Source organism: Macrosteles quadrilineatus, unplaced genomic scaffold, assembly GCF_028750875.1.
Source record: "Macrosteles quadrilineatus isolate MER2022 unplaced genomic scaffold, UCM_ALF_1.0 Scaffold_7__1_contigs__length_78375512, whole genome shotgun sequence".
In the NCBI taxonomy this organism is placed as follows: domain Eukaryota; kingdom Metazoa; phylum Arthropoda; class Insecta; order Hemiptera; family Cicadellidae; genus Macrosteles; species Macrosteles quadrilineatus.
In genome coordinates this window covers 33,699,053-33,717,379 of record NW_026542600.1, presented here as the reverse complement: position 1 = coordinate 33,717,379, position 18,327 = coordinate 33,699,053, and the positions used below count along the sequence as shown (strand labels likewise).

At 35.2% G+C, this 18,327-nt stretch overlaps 1 protein-coding gene across 1 annotated transcript in view; it reads left to right on the top strand.

Moving 5' to 3' along the window:
- LOC128998909 (cell adhesion molecule Dscam2-like) overlaps positions 1–18,327 on the top strand; it is a 60,398-nt gene that overhangs the window by 38,119 nt on the left and 3,952 nt on the right. Inside the window, exons 14-24 of the mRNA XM_054425265.1 lie at positions 3,892–4,198; positions 6,308–6,507; positions 7,710–7,856; positions 8,456–8,611; positions 9,224–9,535; positions 10,173–10,286; positions 10,824–10,988; positions 11,725–11,957; positions 16,816–17,014; positions 17,406–17,549; positions 18,133–18,276. Coding sequence (XP_054281240.1) covers positions 3,892–4,198; positions 6,308–6,507; positions 7,710–7,856; positions 8,456–8,611; positions 9,224–9,535; positions 10,173–10,286; positions 10,824–10,988; positions 11,725–11,957; positions 16,816–17,014; positions 17,406–17,549; positions 18,133–18,276 — 2,121 coding nt within the window. The remainder of the gene's footprint in view (positions 1–3,891; positions 4,199–6,307; positions 6,508–7,709; positions 7,857–8,455; positions 8,612–9,223; positions 9,536–10,172; positions 10,287–10,823; positions 10,989–11,724; positions 11,958–16,815; positions 17,015–17,405; positions 17,550–18,132; positions 18,277–18,327) is intronic.

Here is an 18,327-nt window from a genome sequence, read left to right as displayed (position 1 = left end):
AATATTACAGAGTCAACCCCTGTGACACAATTACAAATAAGCTAGTTAACTGAAAGCAAGAACCACTAAGTCTAAGAGCGTCTTGTAGTGGAGGGGATGAGAGAGGGAATGGCTGCATGGTGGTTGGTTGTGGATTGGTCGTGTGTCACTTTATTCCGGTCCATTTACTATTAAACAGCTGTCTCCTCGATAAGTTGGTTTAGAAATTCTCATTATCGCATTGGCAGCTTAAGACCGTAAATAATACAACGTTGCCCTACTTTTCCACTAAATAAATTTCCTAAAAAATCAACGTTAAATTATTTTTGTGTTTTAAGGGTACATTGAAAATATGTTTAGTTCACTATGGTTAATTCATACAGGATTTGTTTGTTTCATTTTAAAATCCCTAATATATCCCTATATTTACCGAAAGTTAACTATTTAAACAAACGTTTTTTTACTCATTGTTGTTGCTTGCCCCTGAACTAGTATGACAAATATAAAATAATAGTGGTTTAGTTACCTTTACTTTCGTCCCAGTTCAATAAAAAGTTGTAATATCTACAACCATGGTTTCGACGCTAGTTGCGTCATGGTCACGTAGTTAGCAAGTCGAGAAGTATCTTGTCATAGATCGGTCGCTTGGACGTCGTCATATTTACACAAACACGGACACGGACATAAACACACACGTACATTGATTAAAATAAAAGGTTCTCGTGGACGGACGCTTTTTTTTTGCTTGATAGACCTTTAGTGGTATAAATAGATAGTTCTATCTATTTCCGCAGGTCTCCGTTAGAAGGCCTAGGTCAGAGGCCCCCTATTGCCCTTTGCCCTTTGTCAGACGATTAACATTATCCCTTTTGAATGAATTCGTGAATTACCCTAATTCGAGCGTAAGAAGGTAAGTTTTGGCGTAGTTGCGTACACTAAAATTGAAAGGCATCTTTTAAATGTTTTCCAAAAATCTGTTCGCCACATTTTCAACATCTAAATCATCTTAAAAACGCTATTTAACTTATTTTATTTCCTCAAAACCTATTAGTTATTAAGTCGTTACAAGTTTTGAATTCATTATGATTTCTTGATGATATATGTATTGAGATATCTTATTTGCTATGTATTAATCTTAAATGAGGTGTTGAAAATTTGCTATGGATTAATCTTAAATGAGGTGTTGAAAATTAATCTTTAAGTTTTCACTCATTAATTTCTTTAAAATGAATGCTTTAAAAATTAATCGAATTAATATTTTTCACCCCTCGTATGAACAAAACACGGTGTGCTTACTCATCGATTCAAATGCAATTTTTTACTGGTTTTATCGAATTTCCTGTTAAGGAAATAATGTATTACCGTAGGTCTCATGGTTAGACCTAGCCCACGGACCGATCTTATTTTTCGTGTTGAGATCCCCAGATTCCATAAACACCATTTGTTCAGATGTATATAAATATCCGTTAGCACGATAACTCGAGTTAAAAAACGATTTGAATTTGGTCAAATTTTGTAATAACGTGTACACCTATGTTCATTCGAACTAGTTGGCGAATCAGCATGATTGGACTATAGAAACGGGGTTTTGTTGGATATTTTACTACGTAAAATGGGTTTTCCCGTTTTTAACCTCAAAACATAAAACTTGCAATTTTTTCTAAACCATTAAAAAACATATAATTTATTATATTGAAGCGATTTGAACGCTAAATAGCTAGGGAGGAGTGTTTAGGAAAAACTGTAAGTAAAAATTCATTTTCATTCTTATGGAGAGTACGTTAACTGTTGTAGTTTTGCTTGTATATGGATACACTTTGATCGAATTTGGACGTTTAAGTTATTTATTTTATACTAAGCACACCTCATTTTACTAAAACGCACTTCATTACTCAACTTGTATTAGCAAACCTAAGTAATCATTAAACCTTATTTTATTTCAAAAGAAGGAACAAATCTGACATTCTAAGTAGACATTATTGAGTGAAAATCAAATTACGCAAATGAAAATCTGCGTTGTCTGCAGGTTGGTTGCGATGAATGTTTATTTTGTTTACGTTTTTGTTTTTGTTTAAGTGTAACGAGTGTAACTTACTTTTTATGAAACCTTTTGAGGCTTAAACTGCAAAAGGCAACTGCAAATACAGTTTTTATTGGTATTCTGTGAACATCCCCTTCAGTTTGTAAGTTTATACAACTGTAGAAGAAGAATAAAATATTCATAGATAAATCTTTGTAATGAAACCAACCATGAACCATGATCAAACCATGTATTCTATTCTATTAGTTCAAATAGAAACTTAATTCCATACACTGATGAAGCTTTACTTAAGTTACCTATACTAAGACAAATCAAATAAATTAAAACCTACATGTTTACGATAAACAGGCTCCAACTACTATTCACCTGTAATTTTGTTGCACCTAGGATATGAAACAAAATTCAGTCCCTCAACTGACGACAATAATGTAGTTACTTATACTTTCTAGTTAAAATACTGGTATTGTGTTTAATTATAATTTCTTAATAAAGAGTCTCAAACGTTAGGGTACAGGTTTTGATCTGATAATTATTATCAGATCTGCGTTTTATTTGATCCGCATTTGGTATTTAAGATTCTTTTGCAGTTTTGTTTTAATGCTTTTTCAATGAATGCTTTATATTTTATTTTATCGACTCTAATGTTAAGGACTCTAACAGGTAAAATGACGTAACCTTCATTCCATACAAATGCAAATTCGTATACATTATTTTATTCAAATTTGATAACGAAGATTTATTGAAGTTTCACTCCATAGTTTTTCCATAAAGAGCCCGGAAAGGAATCCCTTATTTTTAGATTAAACCACAATTCATTTTTTAACGGACAGAATAACATAGCTTGACACTTAACTTTGGTATTCGTAACTAAACATACAGCTCATGGTCACATTAGATTCGTCACTACATTAGTGCTATAACCGTTTTGGAGATGATCCATTATCAGGTGTGTGTAGTACAATGAAACACCTGCAATGCACTCAATGACTTCATTTGCATTACGTTTATGGATTCAAACAAAACATAAACTCACGGGACGTTGCGATACATTAGACAAAGGATAGAGTGTTTATGGTGCTCGACTCAGCCATCTGGAGGTTGCTGTTTCCATCCTGAAAACATCCAGAAGCTGTTTGATGCTTCAAAACTGGTCCCAACTGTCCATTAGTGCTGGGCTTAAGAAAAATTATCCTTTTTGTTCAGGAAAATACGATCACCTCATTCAGTGACAGCAGTACTAATAGAATTCAAAATTCATTCTTGCCTTTAACTACACCCCCTGGCGTGTCTGGTTCTAAACATAATCATTTTTTATACAGAGTCGCCAAAAGTTCCAGGAACACGTCATTTTATTTTCCTCACTCGGTCCCGAAAGTAGTTATTTTTTAAATAAGAAAATCACATGGAAAATGCCCTTAATAAAAGTTTTCTTAAAGAGTAGCTCAAGAATAAGCTTGGAAAGAAATTTGGCGCTGTTCCGTTCAGTAGTTAGGGTAATACGGTAGTTAACTTCAAAGTCCTTTTTTAAAACGTTTTGACCCACTCTGTATATATGGTTGACGATAATTATTTTTTTTGCACCTAAATAATCGGGGTGATTTAAGACCTTTAAATTGATGTATCACACAAGCCATGTTTACATTTGAAAATTTCTCAAAAAGCACCCCTACCCCCCAAATTCAGCCCTTTTGGGTCATTTTTCAATCTTGAAAATAAATTTATTGAATTGGACATGTCCAAATTAGGGGGAAATGGAACAAACAAGTGTTAAAAGTCTTACCTTTGCACACAACAGATATTGAAAGTTTTCAAATAAACACCCTGTTGTATATATAGAGTACGTGTACTACTTACTAAAACTCGTGATACAGGAGAATCTTGGCTGGAAGGAAGCCTCGAGACATCTGTGGAAGGAAAGGAAATCGTTGGAGTGATGAGCAATCTTCACCCAGCAACTACGTACTCCGTCCAGATCATCGCTGAGAACAGTCTGGGTCTGGGAGAGCCCAGCATGGAGCTGCGGGTGACCACTGAGGAGGAAGCACCCTCCGCGGCGCCCAGGAATGTCAAGGTGGAGGCTACCTCGTCTACACAGCTGGTGGTGTCCTGGGACTCTCCTCCTGGGGACCAATGGAACGGGGTCCTTCTAGGACATTACGTGGGTCACAGAGAGGCTGGGTCAGTATATATCTGTAGTTAACTTGGCACTTTTAGTTTATTCCGTTGCGTGGCATTTCTCCGGAACAAAGCTATACGAGGCAAACTTAACTTAATATTCTACTTTTGCTGGTTGAGCAAAGTGAAATATCATTAAATTATGTAGTTTCATAAAACTGCTTATTTAGTGCATTCAAGCATTGCCAAAAATCGTATAGCTTTTATCGATATGAGTTCATCAATACATTGTGCCGAAGCCTCGTCTTAGATTTTAAAAAGATTTTTTAAAAAATAACTAGATCTACAGCCTGAGATGGGTTCCGTACCACAGGGTTTTAGCGTTATCAATTGGTTAAAGGCTATTGATGATCGACGGTTTTTGAATACTTTTGATCCACACAGTACGCCAGCCTCAAACATAGCATTTGTTTCAAACATGTTGACTACCAAATTAATTAATACCTGAGCTATCAGTGAACTTTCTTAGCAACTTTTCCTTATAACGAAGTAAAAGCACACTCCCCTGTAAAAACGGTTGTTTTTTATGTCCCACCTTCACATTCTGAACTCTAGGTTCTAGCTTGGAACTCTTTTACTTTACTTTAGGCTATTCATAGAGGGTTGCGGCATTATTACATAGTTAAAATTCATTGGTGATTTGCGGGATTTGAGCCCGGGACCTCAGGCAGTGAAGTCCCACGCTCTACCACTAGACAAGCTCACTCTCCGTAAAAACGGTAGCTTAGGATTATACCTTGTTGTTACCAAATATTCCTTGACTTTTTACACCAACAATTCAAGCTTACTAAACAAATCGAATGTGTAAAATAAATTTATACAAACCTACTAGACCATATAGTTTGTATTTCTTAAAAAATAATCAGGTCTTCAAAAGAAAACTACATTCTATGAGTAAATCTGAGTAGACACAAATAGTAATAAGGTTGTTAGATCTTTATTCAAATTAATGGCCCCTAACCGGAGTTTCCAGTTACAGTTTTCCTGTCGACGACATTTTCTATTTTCGAAGCAGCAATGGTGTAAGCAGTTGTCGATTCACCTTTTACATTACCAGAGGAAAGTTGTAAATTTATATTGGTAAATTTACTTACCAGCATGTATTGTATATAGGCCTATGCATGTTTTGCTTTCGGTGATTAAAATTAACACACATGTATAAATTTGTTTTTACTCATAAAAGTGTTGCAAGTTACTTAAATTATTAAGGGGAATATGATTCCCAGGGTTAATTATAAGATAAAACATGAAACTAAACTTTACAAGAAGTTTGTTTAAGTGCAATTCTTTGATAATTAAAAATAATAAGTTGTTATAAACATGTATATTATCGTTATATTATACAAGGATATATTTTAATGTAGATTTAAAGAGTCGTTAATAAAATTGATATTTATTACCAAACAAATTGCGCTATCTTTTGTGTTTTTTAATTACCCTTGCATTAACTGCTTTAAGTACCATACTGTTTGATTAAAATATTAATTGGGGTTTCTCCGTAATCTCTTGTAACCATTATATTTTTACATAAACAAACTCATGTATTTTTTTCCAAAATAATGTCTTGTTCTTTATCTTAGAATAGTTAGTTATTCATCAAAGAAATGGGAGCTTAGCAAATAAACATGACGATAAAATATTACAGCGTTAATTAAACAATGCCTAATTTTTTACAGAGAGTATGTACAAAAATAAATAGCAGAGAATGTTTTTGAGAAGTGTCTAAAATACGATCTTTCAACCATACTCCACATGCTATAACCCGAGAAAGTTGACTGATCCACGTCAAATTTGATGTGTAAATGACATCTTATAGTGGCAAACAGTCTGGTTTCAACATAAGTTACTGATTACCGAACACGGTAGCTCTGCCTTGAACTGATAAGACACAACCGCTGATTGCTTTTCCGAGACCAGCTGGTATCACAAACTTGTTGCTGTAGTCCCTACTGGCTTTGCCCTTGTGAATTATAGCCTTCCTTTCCCGATGCCCACGGTATTTTATTAAGATTTTGATATTACCGTATGGATAAGTAGTAGTAGTAGTAGTGGCCTACGCAGTTAGGTTTATACAAAGTAAATCACTACATAACATTTTTTTCTGGTTCACAGTGAGGTTAAGAAACAAGGTATAGGCAGCCAGAAGCAATACAACTTCACTACGGTACTACTGAGGTCGGGAGGGGCCAAGGAGGAGGTTCGGCTGACGAGGCTAAGGAAGTTCTGCAAGTACGCCATCATTGTACAGGCTTACAACAAGCGGGGAGCGGGGCCTCAGTCTACGGAGGTCATAGCTCAGACGCTGGAGGATGGTCAGTCCCCAAACTAGAAACACTTGCTTATTTAATTGGTTGAAATAAGTGTATATTGTATTTAAAATTTAACGGAATAACACTCGCTGAGTGATTCAGCACGCCCCGTTTCGTATTTGAAGATTGTTGTATTGTTCTTAGGCAGAACATTTAGAAATGTAATGAAGGTTGATTCTAAAACATACCTACTGTTTGTATTAAGTTGCTGAGAAATATAATAGCTAATATATGTCTATAAATCACTTAATAGTGCTACCTCACTTATCCTACATTCGTACTTATATCGAATTACGTAATTTTCCTCCGGCCTAGGTCCACTCATTATCTCTCTCTACTTCTAGAACATATTATGTTCAAAGTTTTACCAGACTGTATTTTATGATAGTTGCACTATTCGGTTAAATTATTAATTAGTAATACAGGTCGTTACCAAGAATTTAATATGACTGATAATTTTTCATCGGTAAGCAATTAACGTAATAAGAAAAGGGAAATTTTAAACTTCGAGCTCAGCTAAACTACGTTACTGATTAAAATGTAACTAGAGTTTAGTAGGAATGAGCAAAATCACATTATTTGAATGATTACTTCACAGTAATATTATTTAAATATACACCTAATAGACAGCATACACCTAGCTAGTGAGTGACATTTTCACATTTTAAATTTACATTTTCACTTCATGACAAATACTACATAAAAATTTGGGAATCCACACAGAGGTCAAAACCCTCGTCAATCAAAATTCATCTATCAATGTATAAATTTAGTTCGCCTGTAACATTTTCTTTCAAGTGACTAGGTAAATAAAGGTGTGACATTTTATACGAAAGAAAAATATTTAGAGATTAATTACTGTAGCTGTCTCAAGTATAACAAGTAACTGATCTTGACCATGTAACATTTTGACCATGTAACATTTTGTCCTTACTTCTTTCACCACTCCTTACTTCTTGGTTGAGTATTCAAAGCCTATAATCATTCTTCAATGTAATTGATTTTTTCCTAGATATGCTGGACAGTTTTTAGACGTAAATATTTACAATGTGATTCCTAAAACAACACAAATACACTTACAATCCACTCAAAAGAATTAGAATATAATTTTAAATGTGACAATTACAAAAAATTCACGGTTTTGTGATCTATATTATATTATTGATATTGATATTTTGTGATCTAAATTATTTGTCCTCTCGTAGTACCCGAGGCTGCGCCGCGTCAGGTGTCCTGCGAACCTACATCTCCAGAGTCCCTACAAGTCACTTGGCAACCACCTCCAGATGCTCTGGTCCATGGTATCATCCAAGGATACCGATTGTTCTACGAGACCTCCGAGGATATGCAAGGTGCGTAAATCCTAACTGACGTTGAAATCAAATGATCGGTCGTCTTTATGGTGCCATTTATGGTATCATTTGTTCATTATTCTGAACTGCTTTTATATCTGTTTATCTGTTATGTTGTCGTTTATTGATAATGTTATGTTTAGCAGTTCTTATGGAGCAATACATTTGTTCTAAAACCTTACTAATTCATATTTGTTCTGTCAAGATTGATTTTGGGATTGGTGGAATTGTTGTCAAATATTACAATTCAATAGTTTGGTTGTTTCAGAGATAGTAATTTCTTCAGTATTACTCTCTTAAACAGCTTTGGTCAGTATTGGTTCATGTTTGAAATTCAATGGTTAGTTGGCCCGATTCTTGTGCAATATTGTCCATGAAAAACTAGAATATAAATCAAACTATCAGTTGTATGATGTAGTAAAAGGAACTAAGAAAGGATACATATAACACCAGTTAATAATTAAAGTCATTCCGAATTTTTGTAGTAGCTTTCCAAATTTTGAATTGTTAATCCACTTCTTTATGGTACAGGGGGATCCACATGCATCATGTACGTAGTATATAACTATTAACCGAGGCGTTTTAAATCTATGTTTAAGATGTTACTGAGGTGCAGACAAAGATAACGACGGCACTGACAACTAAACTCCACGGCCTCCTGAAGTACACTAACTACAGCATAGACGTCCTGGCCTTCACTCGAGTTGGGGACGGTGCACGGTCAGAGAGGATCTTCTGCAGGACCAAAGAGGATGGTTGGTACATTTTTATAATACAACGGAACGTAAGACCAGTAGATTCCTATTACATATTTATAGTACATTTCACTAAAGTGGCTAAAATTATGTTTGCAGGCTCGAGATGTTTTTAGTTCGAGAAGTATTAGAAAACCTAAAAATATTTAAAGGTCGTACAACGCGTTCGTTTGATGTGTGACCTTTATTTTCCCTGCTCTGTAGAATAAACGTAGAGTAATTAAATAAAATAATATTGAGCAAATACAACCCTCCAATAACAACGCCACTAGGTCTCTAACAAATTCCAAAACTCAAAACCTCGATGGGAAAATATTTTAATTTAGGGGGTTATTGTAGGGAAATGTCTCATATTCATAGATAGGCTTACATGCTCACTCCCTGTAGATTCGTGTTCTTCGTTCAATATTCGTATCAAAATAAGTTAAACAAAAAAGAATGTCATCTTCAGGCAAAATTTAACTTGATTCGATTCTTTTAACGAGTCGAGTGTCAAATCTGAACTATGAGTCAGCTTCTGATTACATGATAACAGTTTCTGAAACACTGTTAAACATTTGATCATAGACTAAGTTTACAAACACTATTTTTAAATTGACTTTGGTACTTCAGTTCCAGACGCCCCAGCAAACATTAAGGCGATGTTGGAAAAGCCAGACATAGCGGTCGTAGCGTGGCTCCCTCCAGCCAATCGGAACGGCGTGATCCACACGTACGGCATCCACATACACATCCTGGAGGGCGGCAACCTGATCGACAAGAAGAGTATGCGGCAGCCCGCAGGGTCAGGGTCTGTGGACCACTTGCGCTACACTATGGCAGGGCTCAAGAAGAGGCATGTCTACGAGTTCAGTGTCACCGCGTTTACTGATGTTGGAGAAGGACAAAGTACTCCCGCAGTCACCGTTACACCTTCAACAAAAGGTCAGCGGATTATAATTCAGTGTTTGTGTGATGAATGCAGTTTTATCTTAGTACTACATTATTACGTTATGTTTCTGTTTGGTTTCACTTGAAATACTTTGGAAAGTGAAAATGATAACCAAGAATTGAATCAACTTTGACGTAATCTAAAATTATATTTTTGCAAATATATATGTGGAGGATAGGGTTGTATCTAGTGATAAGAGTCTGGTCATCTTTTTTACGCCTCCGTTTCAATCCAGTCAACCAGTGTCTTAAGGTATTTGATAACGCAACCCAATATTTAGGGACTCATGTTTAGCTAAATACATAGACGAAAAAGAAAAAGGTTTTCTTGTTTAGGGGATTTTTTTTTGTATTATACAACCTTTTCTAAAAGCCGTTTTTAAGTCTGTCGTGTAAAGAATTATTTCCAACAAATCTTTGCTATCATCCCTATATATAAGATATATAAGTAAGAGTGTTAGGATTGACGATTGCCAAATAGTGAATGAAATAAAACTAGAAAGAAATTATCTGGCTTTAAGTTTATGTCAGCAAGTAACCTTCATGGGTATCTATATCATTTTACACAATCTTTCAGTATCTCTAAAACTCCACAATGCTACTAACCTCTAAAAACGATTTGCTTTTGCAGTAAACGCAGGAATCCTATCGTTTGGAACCACAAAGGTGGTAGCTTGGAGAAGTGACGTCCGATTTCACTGCCGTGTTGTTGGGATTCCTGAGCCTAAACAAGAGTGGAAGAATGGTAAGAGAAGTCCAAATTAGTACATTAGAAATATAAAATATTTACTAACGTATTTTTTAGGTGTTGTGTATTTTGGGTGTGTAACGTAATAGGTGTTCTAAAAACGTAGGGCCTAATGTTTTATTTTTTTTAGAGAATTATTTATCTATATACATTTTAAAGTGAAAGCTGGTCAAAAATGTGCATTAACATATTGGTTTTAAAAACATATGAATATTTTAATAATAGACTACAGTCTCTTGTCCGTCTTCTTTTCAATATAGTAGTCTGAAGATTACTAGTTTCAGGTCATAGGACACATTGTGAATCAAACATAAAATTAATAGTCAATAATACCCGACAGATTTCTTTGTCAAAGAACACATATGGTCAAATAAAGTCAATAATCAAAAACACAGAAAACATTTTAATACTCACTGGGCCAACGGTCACACTTGAAACACGGGACAAACCGAAACAGGCTGTACGGCGAAAATGGCGCAACCATGATTGTTGCTTTGTGTTTGCCATTGCATTCATAAGATAATGCTGTTGTAGGAGACGTGAAAATCAACTTCCAGCAGCCAGGGTCCCGCGTGGAGCTGATGGGAGACGGCTCTCTGATGCTCAAATCTGCCCAGAGGAGCGATCAGGGAGAGTACACCTGCAGCGTGTCCAACGAGCACAGCCAAGATTTTATTACATATTTACTTTTAGTTCAAGGTAATATTGACTTCTCAGTCGTTATTAGGTAATTTAAAAATAATTAATAAAGCCGTTTGTTTTCATAGTTTCCAAAGTTATTTCAAATCGTGAACAAATTATAGATTGACTGGAACCATTAACACCAAATTAACCGTATCGGTAGTATTTCTTTCAAATACGTCAAACTCTCGATAACCCGACACCTGGTGGTAATCCAATGCTGCAATAAATTCAGGTCAAGTGGACTTTTGTTCCGTGTTGAGATATTAAAGTTCAAGTCGTGATGTCCAGTCCAATAGCGTGATTCAGCGAATGGTGGTGCTTGTAATTGTTCTAGAACGAGTACATATTACTGTGATTTCTATGATTATTTCTCAACTCAACTACCTTAAATTCTGTATTTCAACTTATGCAATACAGGTAGGTCTAATTAGATGGGATTTACTATTTATTTGCCCATATACTTGTTTATTTAGTAAATATTGCTGTTTTGCGAAATAATGACTAAACTGATAAATTTGAACGTCAAATAATTGAAAAATACGTAATAAGTTAACTTTCGTGGTTCAAAGGCCAAGTTTCATAATAGTTAAGTACATCGGTTCTATTACGTTTTCGGGAACTTGACGATTTTCCCGGTCCTATATGGGTCATACTATTGAAAGTATACTGTAGGTCTTACTATTGATACACACTAAATTACAAATATTTCCATGAGTGCAAATCCTAACATTGTGTTTTGTCTTATTTACAGTGCCACCGGACGCGCCATTATTGCTGATCACAGGCAGTACGGCACACACCCTCCAGCTACAATGGAAATTAGGGGACGATGGTGGAAGTCCTACCAAAGGTTTCGTCATCCATCTGAAGGCAGAAAGTGGGGAATGGGAGGAAATCAGAGTGGGAGGCAGCCTAAGCACCTACGCCCTCTCTAACCTACGCTGCGGCACTCTCTACCATGTCTTCCTCACTGCCTACAACAGGGTAAGTAACAGCCATAGCACCGGAAGAGAAATCCGAAGTTTTTCAGGAAAATGGCCTGGTGAATAAGTCTGTGACCTAAGCCAGAGATGAAGAATGAACCACTGGGCTTCGGTCAAACATCTTTCTACTTCGCAGAGAGGCATTCTTACGACTTACCAACCTTCCAGAACCTCTCATTCTACAGACATTTAAGTCCTGGAACCTATCATTGCAGACTGTCCACCATTATGTAAAAGGATTATAATTGATTCTTGACCTTGGCTCCCTAGACAGTATCTTGTGATACTGTACGTTTATTGGCAGAAACCAGCTCTGAATCGCCATTCAACTCGATCTCCAGGGATCGAGTTGAATGCTAAGACAGGCGAACATGTGATTTTGTGCTCCCTTGAATTTCGTATATTTAAGTGGTAAATTCCAGTTTTAAACCATCAATTTGGTATGTAAATGTAGAGATAAACCTTTCTTGAGTAATCTATAAACACCTTTATGTGAAGAAGAATATTTTTTTCTATAATCTTGCATTTTAACGTTAAAATAATTAGGATTTTCATGAAAATTCTTTAACAGAGATAAAGTTGAGAGATAAGGAGGGACCTGGTCGAGGTACAGGTGAACTGCCCTTTGTACTCACCTGTGATAAGCTCATCTGTATTGGAGTGAAGCAAACACTGCTATCTAGGAAGTTATTAATACTCCTACTAACAATATTTGTATATAATTATATTTTTTAATTATATAAAAACATCAAAATAAATTATAAAAAATTTTGTGAACTTGCATAGCTCTTAGAACTTTTAATCAAACTTAATTTAATAAAAACAGGCAAGAACAATAATTATACTTGGGGTGTTTGTACAAAGGAAGTTAGAACTTCAGCTATATTATGTAGGCATAATATAGCCATTACATAATATAGCAATTACAAGCCCCTAGGTAATTGTGGCCTATGGTATCATCAAAAATGTACATACCTGACTAAAATGGAGTTCAAACGTATTTGTGACACCAAAATAGTTGACTGGAAATGCCAAACGTGTATCCTAATGAAAATGTATTGAATATTGAATGTATTAGTACCTATTGTACTCTCTTGATACCCATGGATTTGCAATATTAAAAACTGTTTTAAGTAGGTTTTTGTTTATGTCACCAAGTAGTAAAACTGAAAAAGTGCAGTATATCTAATTATTTTCAACCATAGGTTCATTGCGAGAAACAAAGTAAGAAAGGGCACATCGAAATGTTGTCAGAACTAAAACTCTATTATCCAACAGGATTTTCACTAACGAGCTGCCAAAATTATCAAAGTCAAAGTTTATTCGCTCATTCGTTATTCGTTTGTTCGTTAGATTCATTTACATTGTAGTTTATCAATCGGGTCGTTCATGAACTAGTATTGTTAAAAACTAGTACAATTATTTATAGATCTGAGTAAGTACACTTTTCATCAGATACTATTTTTGACAGCTGGATTCTCGGAAATCTCGTAGCCAATTAGGCCTTAGTTGTGATGGTATTGTTTTGATTCTCCAAATCTAAAAATAATAAAAGATGTAACTAGCGGAAGTAGTTATGGATATTCTCTAGTGTTTTAGTGTCTTTCAAATAATAATTTGTTTTGGTTCTAGTATTGTAATAAATCTTTCTCCAAATAAAAACTTATTATTTGTACCTACGTTATAATATAATACTACATTTTCTTTAACTACAAACAAAACTCTTGATATTATACTTAATTCACTGTCTTATACGATAAAAAATCATTAAAATAGAAGTTAAAAGTAAACTGAGTATTAAAATTAACCTACTCATTTATCATCGAAAGTGAATTTCTGTTAGGAAATCGATACTTTAAAAATGTTGACTTTAATTAAAATGTTTAACTTTGTTAAATGAATTTACATCATTCTTATGGAACGGCTCTGGACTGCCTCCAGTAATGAAGACTCTTTGGAAGGAAAAGTTTTCAATAAATGTTGCTTTTAAAAGTTTCAACCTTTCAACCAGATGTTGAACTGCATTTCCTCCAATTTATCCTTTCCCTCTTGTTCGCGTAGGTTTGAGAGCATTTTTTTCTAGGATTCAAAAATGTAACTTAACTAAACAATGATTTGGGTTGTGTTGCGGCGCGTGATGAGCCAATGTTATGGTAATAATAAAAACTAACACTTTGAAAATGAACGATGATTTATTGATGTAGAAATGAACAAATAATATTAGTGGACTGTATTATTGAAACTGTAATGAATAACGAAAACTACATGTATATATTTTGATCAAACCTAGCAAATTAACTTATTTTATTCTAAGCTATTGATATTCTACTAAAAACCCCCACTTTATTACTCTCCCTGTAGCAGCAAACCTAGGTCCTTGTGAAACAAAATGTTATTTAATTAGATTTAATTGAAAATCCAATCGGGCAAATGGAAATTCGCTTAGTCTGCAGGATTGCTGCGGTGGGGGTATTTAGGACGTATGTCTCTCCGCAGTTCCGTAAATACCAAAATTACCAAACGCTGGTTTCCTTAGGGTAGATGTCTTGACAAAAGTTCCAATTTGGTTTAGAAAACGCAATGCGTATTACTAGTAATACGTATATTTTGTGCTAGGCACGAGCCCGGGATTGTTTTTCACATTAGCTCTTCAGGCTAGAGCTAGGGGTGCGGCAATATCACTTATACAAAAATCCATTCGTGATTTAGAAAAGAAGGTGATATGGCGGGGTTTGAACTTGGGACCTCAGGGACCGAAGTTCCGTGCTCACATCGCCCCCCAGTAATACTTATATTGAAGCACATATATACAATAATTTGCAACAAGTAGTTTTGGTTTCTCTTCGGAGCCCACTTCAAAGCATTAGTAAATCCACCCCACTACCCCATATTTTCTACTATTCTTAATAAATATATTGGACTATTCATGTAAACACTAATTTATTTTCTTTATTATATAGAACACGAGTACTGTGTTTGGGTGCAGAGGGTGGCTGTTGGTAGGGGTGGCCCGCTAACAACACTCGTTCTAATGAGAAGAACGTGATTTTGTTACTGCTTGCTCTCAGCTTTCGCTGCGATTAAAAACTATTGATGCTGTCACGCTTCCTGCCGCTTGTTTTCTTTCATCAGACATTTTGTCGTGAGAGGCACGTACATGACCCATTTAATCTATTGTTGGATTCCCTGTGTAATTTTGGATTTGAAAATAATCATGAGATGTCTCTGAAAATAAGTTTCCTCAAAGTGTGGATGTGTACACTTAAAGCAAAAATGAAAAAACTAAATACTGCTGTAAGAAAAAAATACAAACCATTTCAATAGAAAACGATTATTAACTTCATTACCGGTTGGAGAAGTTTTAAAATTATAGCTGATTATAAACACTATTATATATCAATGTTTACTTGTGCTCCAGCCAACCGACCCTGAAAGACTATGTAGCACTAGCACGGATATTAGAACAGATATGGATCGTAAACACAAACAAATGGCATCACTGGCTTTGACGTAAACTAATAACAATGACGCTGGGTACTGTTTTATATTTTGACTGTAAAACTGTTTTCCTAATTTTAATAATACTGTAGTCTAAATTTTGTTTTGTTTCGGGGTAGTAACTTTGTTTTTTTTTATGATTCATTCCGTTATCTGTTCTAATACCCGGGCTACGTATTCTTGACTCACCTTCCGCCGGTACAGCATAACGTGTACTTCATTATCTGCCAAGTTAATTGTTTGATGTACTTCGCACCACACCATTAACAACAACATCGCTAGTTCATGGCCGATACATTCTTATACAGTGTGTAAATAAAGTCTTTAAACAAATCTGTATTTTTTAAACCGAAACAGATAGAAATATTCTGTTTGTGGCGTTTATTGTTAACGAAGGTTCCGTAATTTTTTACAATAAAAATATTTTTTTACCCTCCTAACGCGGTAGGGGGTAGAGGGTGATTTATATTTTAATAACCCCCCCCCCCATTTAGTGACCCCTCATTTTGAATGGTTTGTCAAAATAAATACAATGACGCAAACCCGAGGTAGATATTTCATCCCTAGCCTAAATGGCGGGCATTCCAAAATTTGATTTATGTGAAAATCACCCATTTTTGCTATTTGAAAAAAATAAGTCACCCCTACCCCCTACCCTGTCAGGGGGGTTAATTTTATTTATTTATTTTTTTATTTGTGGAACATTTGTTTTGAATCAATGCTTATGCTACAAACAGAATATTTCTATCTATTTCAGTTTTAAAAATACAGATTTGTTTCAAGACTTAATTTACACACTGTATACTTATGTGTATTTGTTTATTTATTATGTTTGTCGAGATTCTTTTCACGTCTTCAACCTAAATCGACTACATACATACTTGACGGCTTTATTAATTTTTTGACATGAAATAACAGTTAAAGGAACCAAATCTACTTATGATCGTTCCACTGAAGTATAGACGAAATAGATCATAAATTTGATTATTCATAAACGATATTCTAACCGTGCATTGGTGTCTTCTTTCAATATAGAGAGATTTTATCAGCAATCGTAAATGCAACAGTATTGTAAAACCTTTCTAACATCAAACAAAACTATCCTTACTCTTTTCGCACCTTACAAGGAGATTGATGCAGCAGTATTTAAGTGTTAGCCTACGATAAAACTAGCAAGGGATAGAAACTAAATACATAGAAATCCTCCGAATACGAGAACTTGGAAACCTATCAGCTTCAAGATATGGAAAAAAACAGGAGAGGTGCATCTTTTGACAACTAGCTAAACGTAATAATATGATAAACATTGGATGTTTTTCATTTTTATGTTTTTCTTTTATCTTGCATCTCCTCTGTGTTAGGTTGGTAGCGGCAAACCCAGTAGGACTCTCCCCGTCCGTACCCGGGGGTCGTTACCGCTCATACCCGTAGTCTCCCAGGTACTCATCGTCAACTCAACGCAGGTTGGCATACGCCTCAACGCTTGGCCGGACGGTGGCTGTCCCATGTTGTACTTCGTCATAGAGTACGCCCTCGCCAACGCCATGGACTTCACTGTTGGTACGTGGACGTTCGTCCTATGTTGCATCAAGTAGATGACCCATATGGGCCAGTTGAGCTAGTTTATACAAATTGTACATAGTTGATGAGCCTTTCACTCACAGAATATGTGGCCTAAAACATATTTTTCTCTTTTTTCTACCATCGTAGTTAATGACATTTAAAAGATAGGTTCTGTAGTTGACAATAATTTGCCCCTTTATTTTGGCTTGTCCCTGACAAGAAAAACAAATGTTAGTAGACTGAAAGACGTTTTATTACCGGATTATTCAAACTACAGAAGAGAGTAATACACTTTCAGACACACTCAATACTTTTCTCGATTGTTTTAATTTGTGAAAATACAATATTGACATTCAGTTTTAAATTATTTAGCCAATATGTGTTTCAGTTGGCAACAATATAAGTCCCGACAAACTATACAACATCGTAGGACTGACCCCTGCCACTGAATATCGTCTCCGTATCACCTCACACAACTCAGCTGGATCCACCACTGCCACCTACACCTTCGTCACCCTCAATAACCTGGGAGGTACGCACTATCTTATAAAAGCCTATGCCAGCAATATTGTAATGTCGCACACAATTGAATTTAAAGTTGCAATAAGTGTGTTGCTCATTTATTGGTTGGAATCTCGAAGTTGTTTGTTGAAAGATGGATTCAATTCTCAGCATATCTAGAAACATTTGTGAGTTTTGACTACCTACTCATTTGGTGAAAAACAAAATTGGCCTGAAAGATAGACGTTAACATAAAACTTGAGGGTTAAAAAATAACATCAAAATTCGACATTATCGGAGAACTTTGTTGAAGAGACCAGACACAGTATGATAATTGCTATTTTTTTGTTTATCATAGTCTATAATAACAATCTAAAACAATCATCATGGTAAATGGAAGACTCAGTTTAAAAATAAAATACAAAATAGTATATAGTTATATTTAACACTTACTCGTACAAAGTAATTTTTCCTGTCTCTCATTAAAATTTTTTTAACTTTGCCTATAATTCAAATTATTTTAAGATACTTAGTGAATGCAGCACAGTCAATTAAAGAAGTTAATAACAAATTTTGATGGAGGCCATGGAATAGTTAATAGAGTTATTTTTCAGTTACAGTGATCCCAAGCCAAGTAGTTACTCTAGGAGATCATCGACAGCCGTTCCACAAGGACATCAAAGTCGTCACACTCTCAATATTCTCAAGCATTATGCTCATCCTCAGTCTTCTAGCTCTTTGCTTCTGCGTGAAAAGAAGTAAGTTCACAAATTACTCAACACATATGTAACACTAAATGTATTAACAGC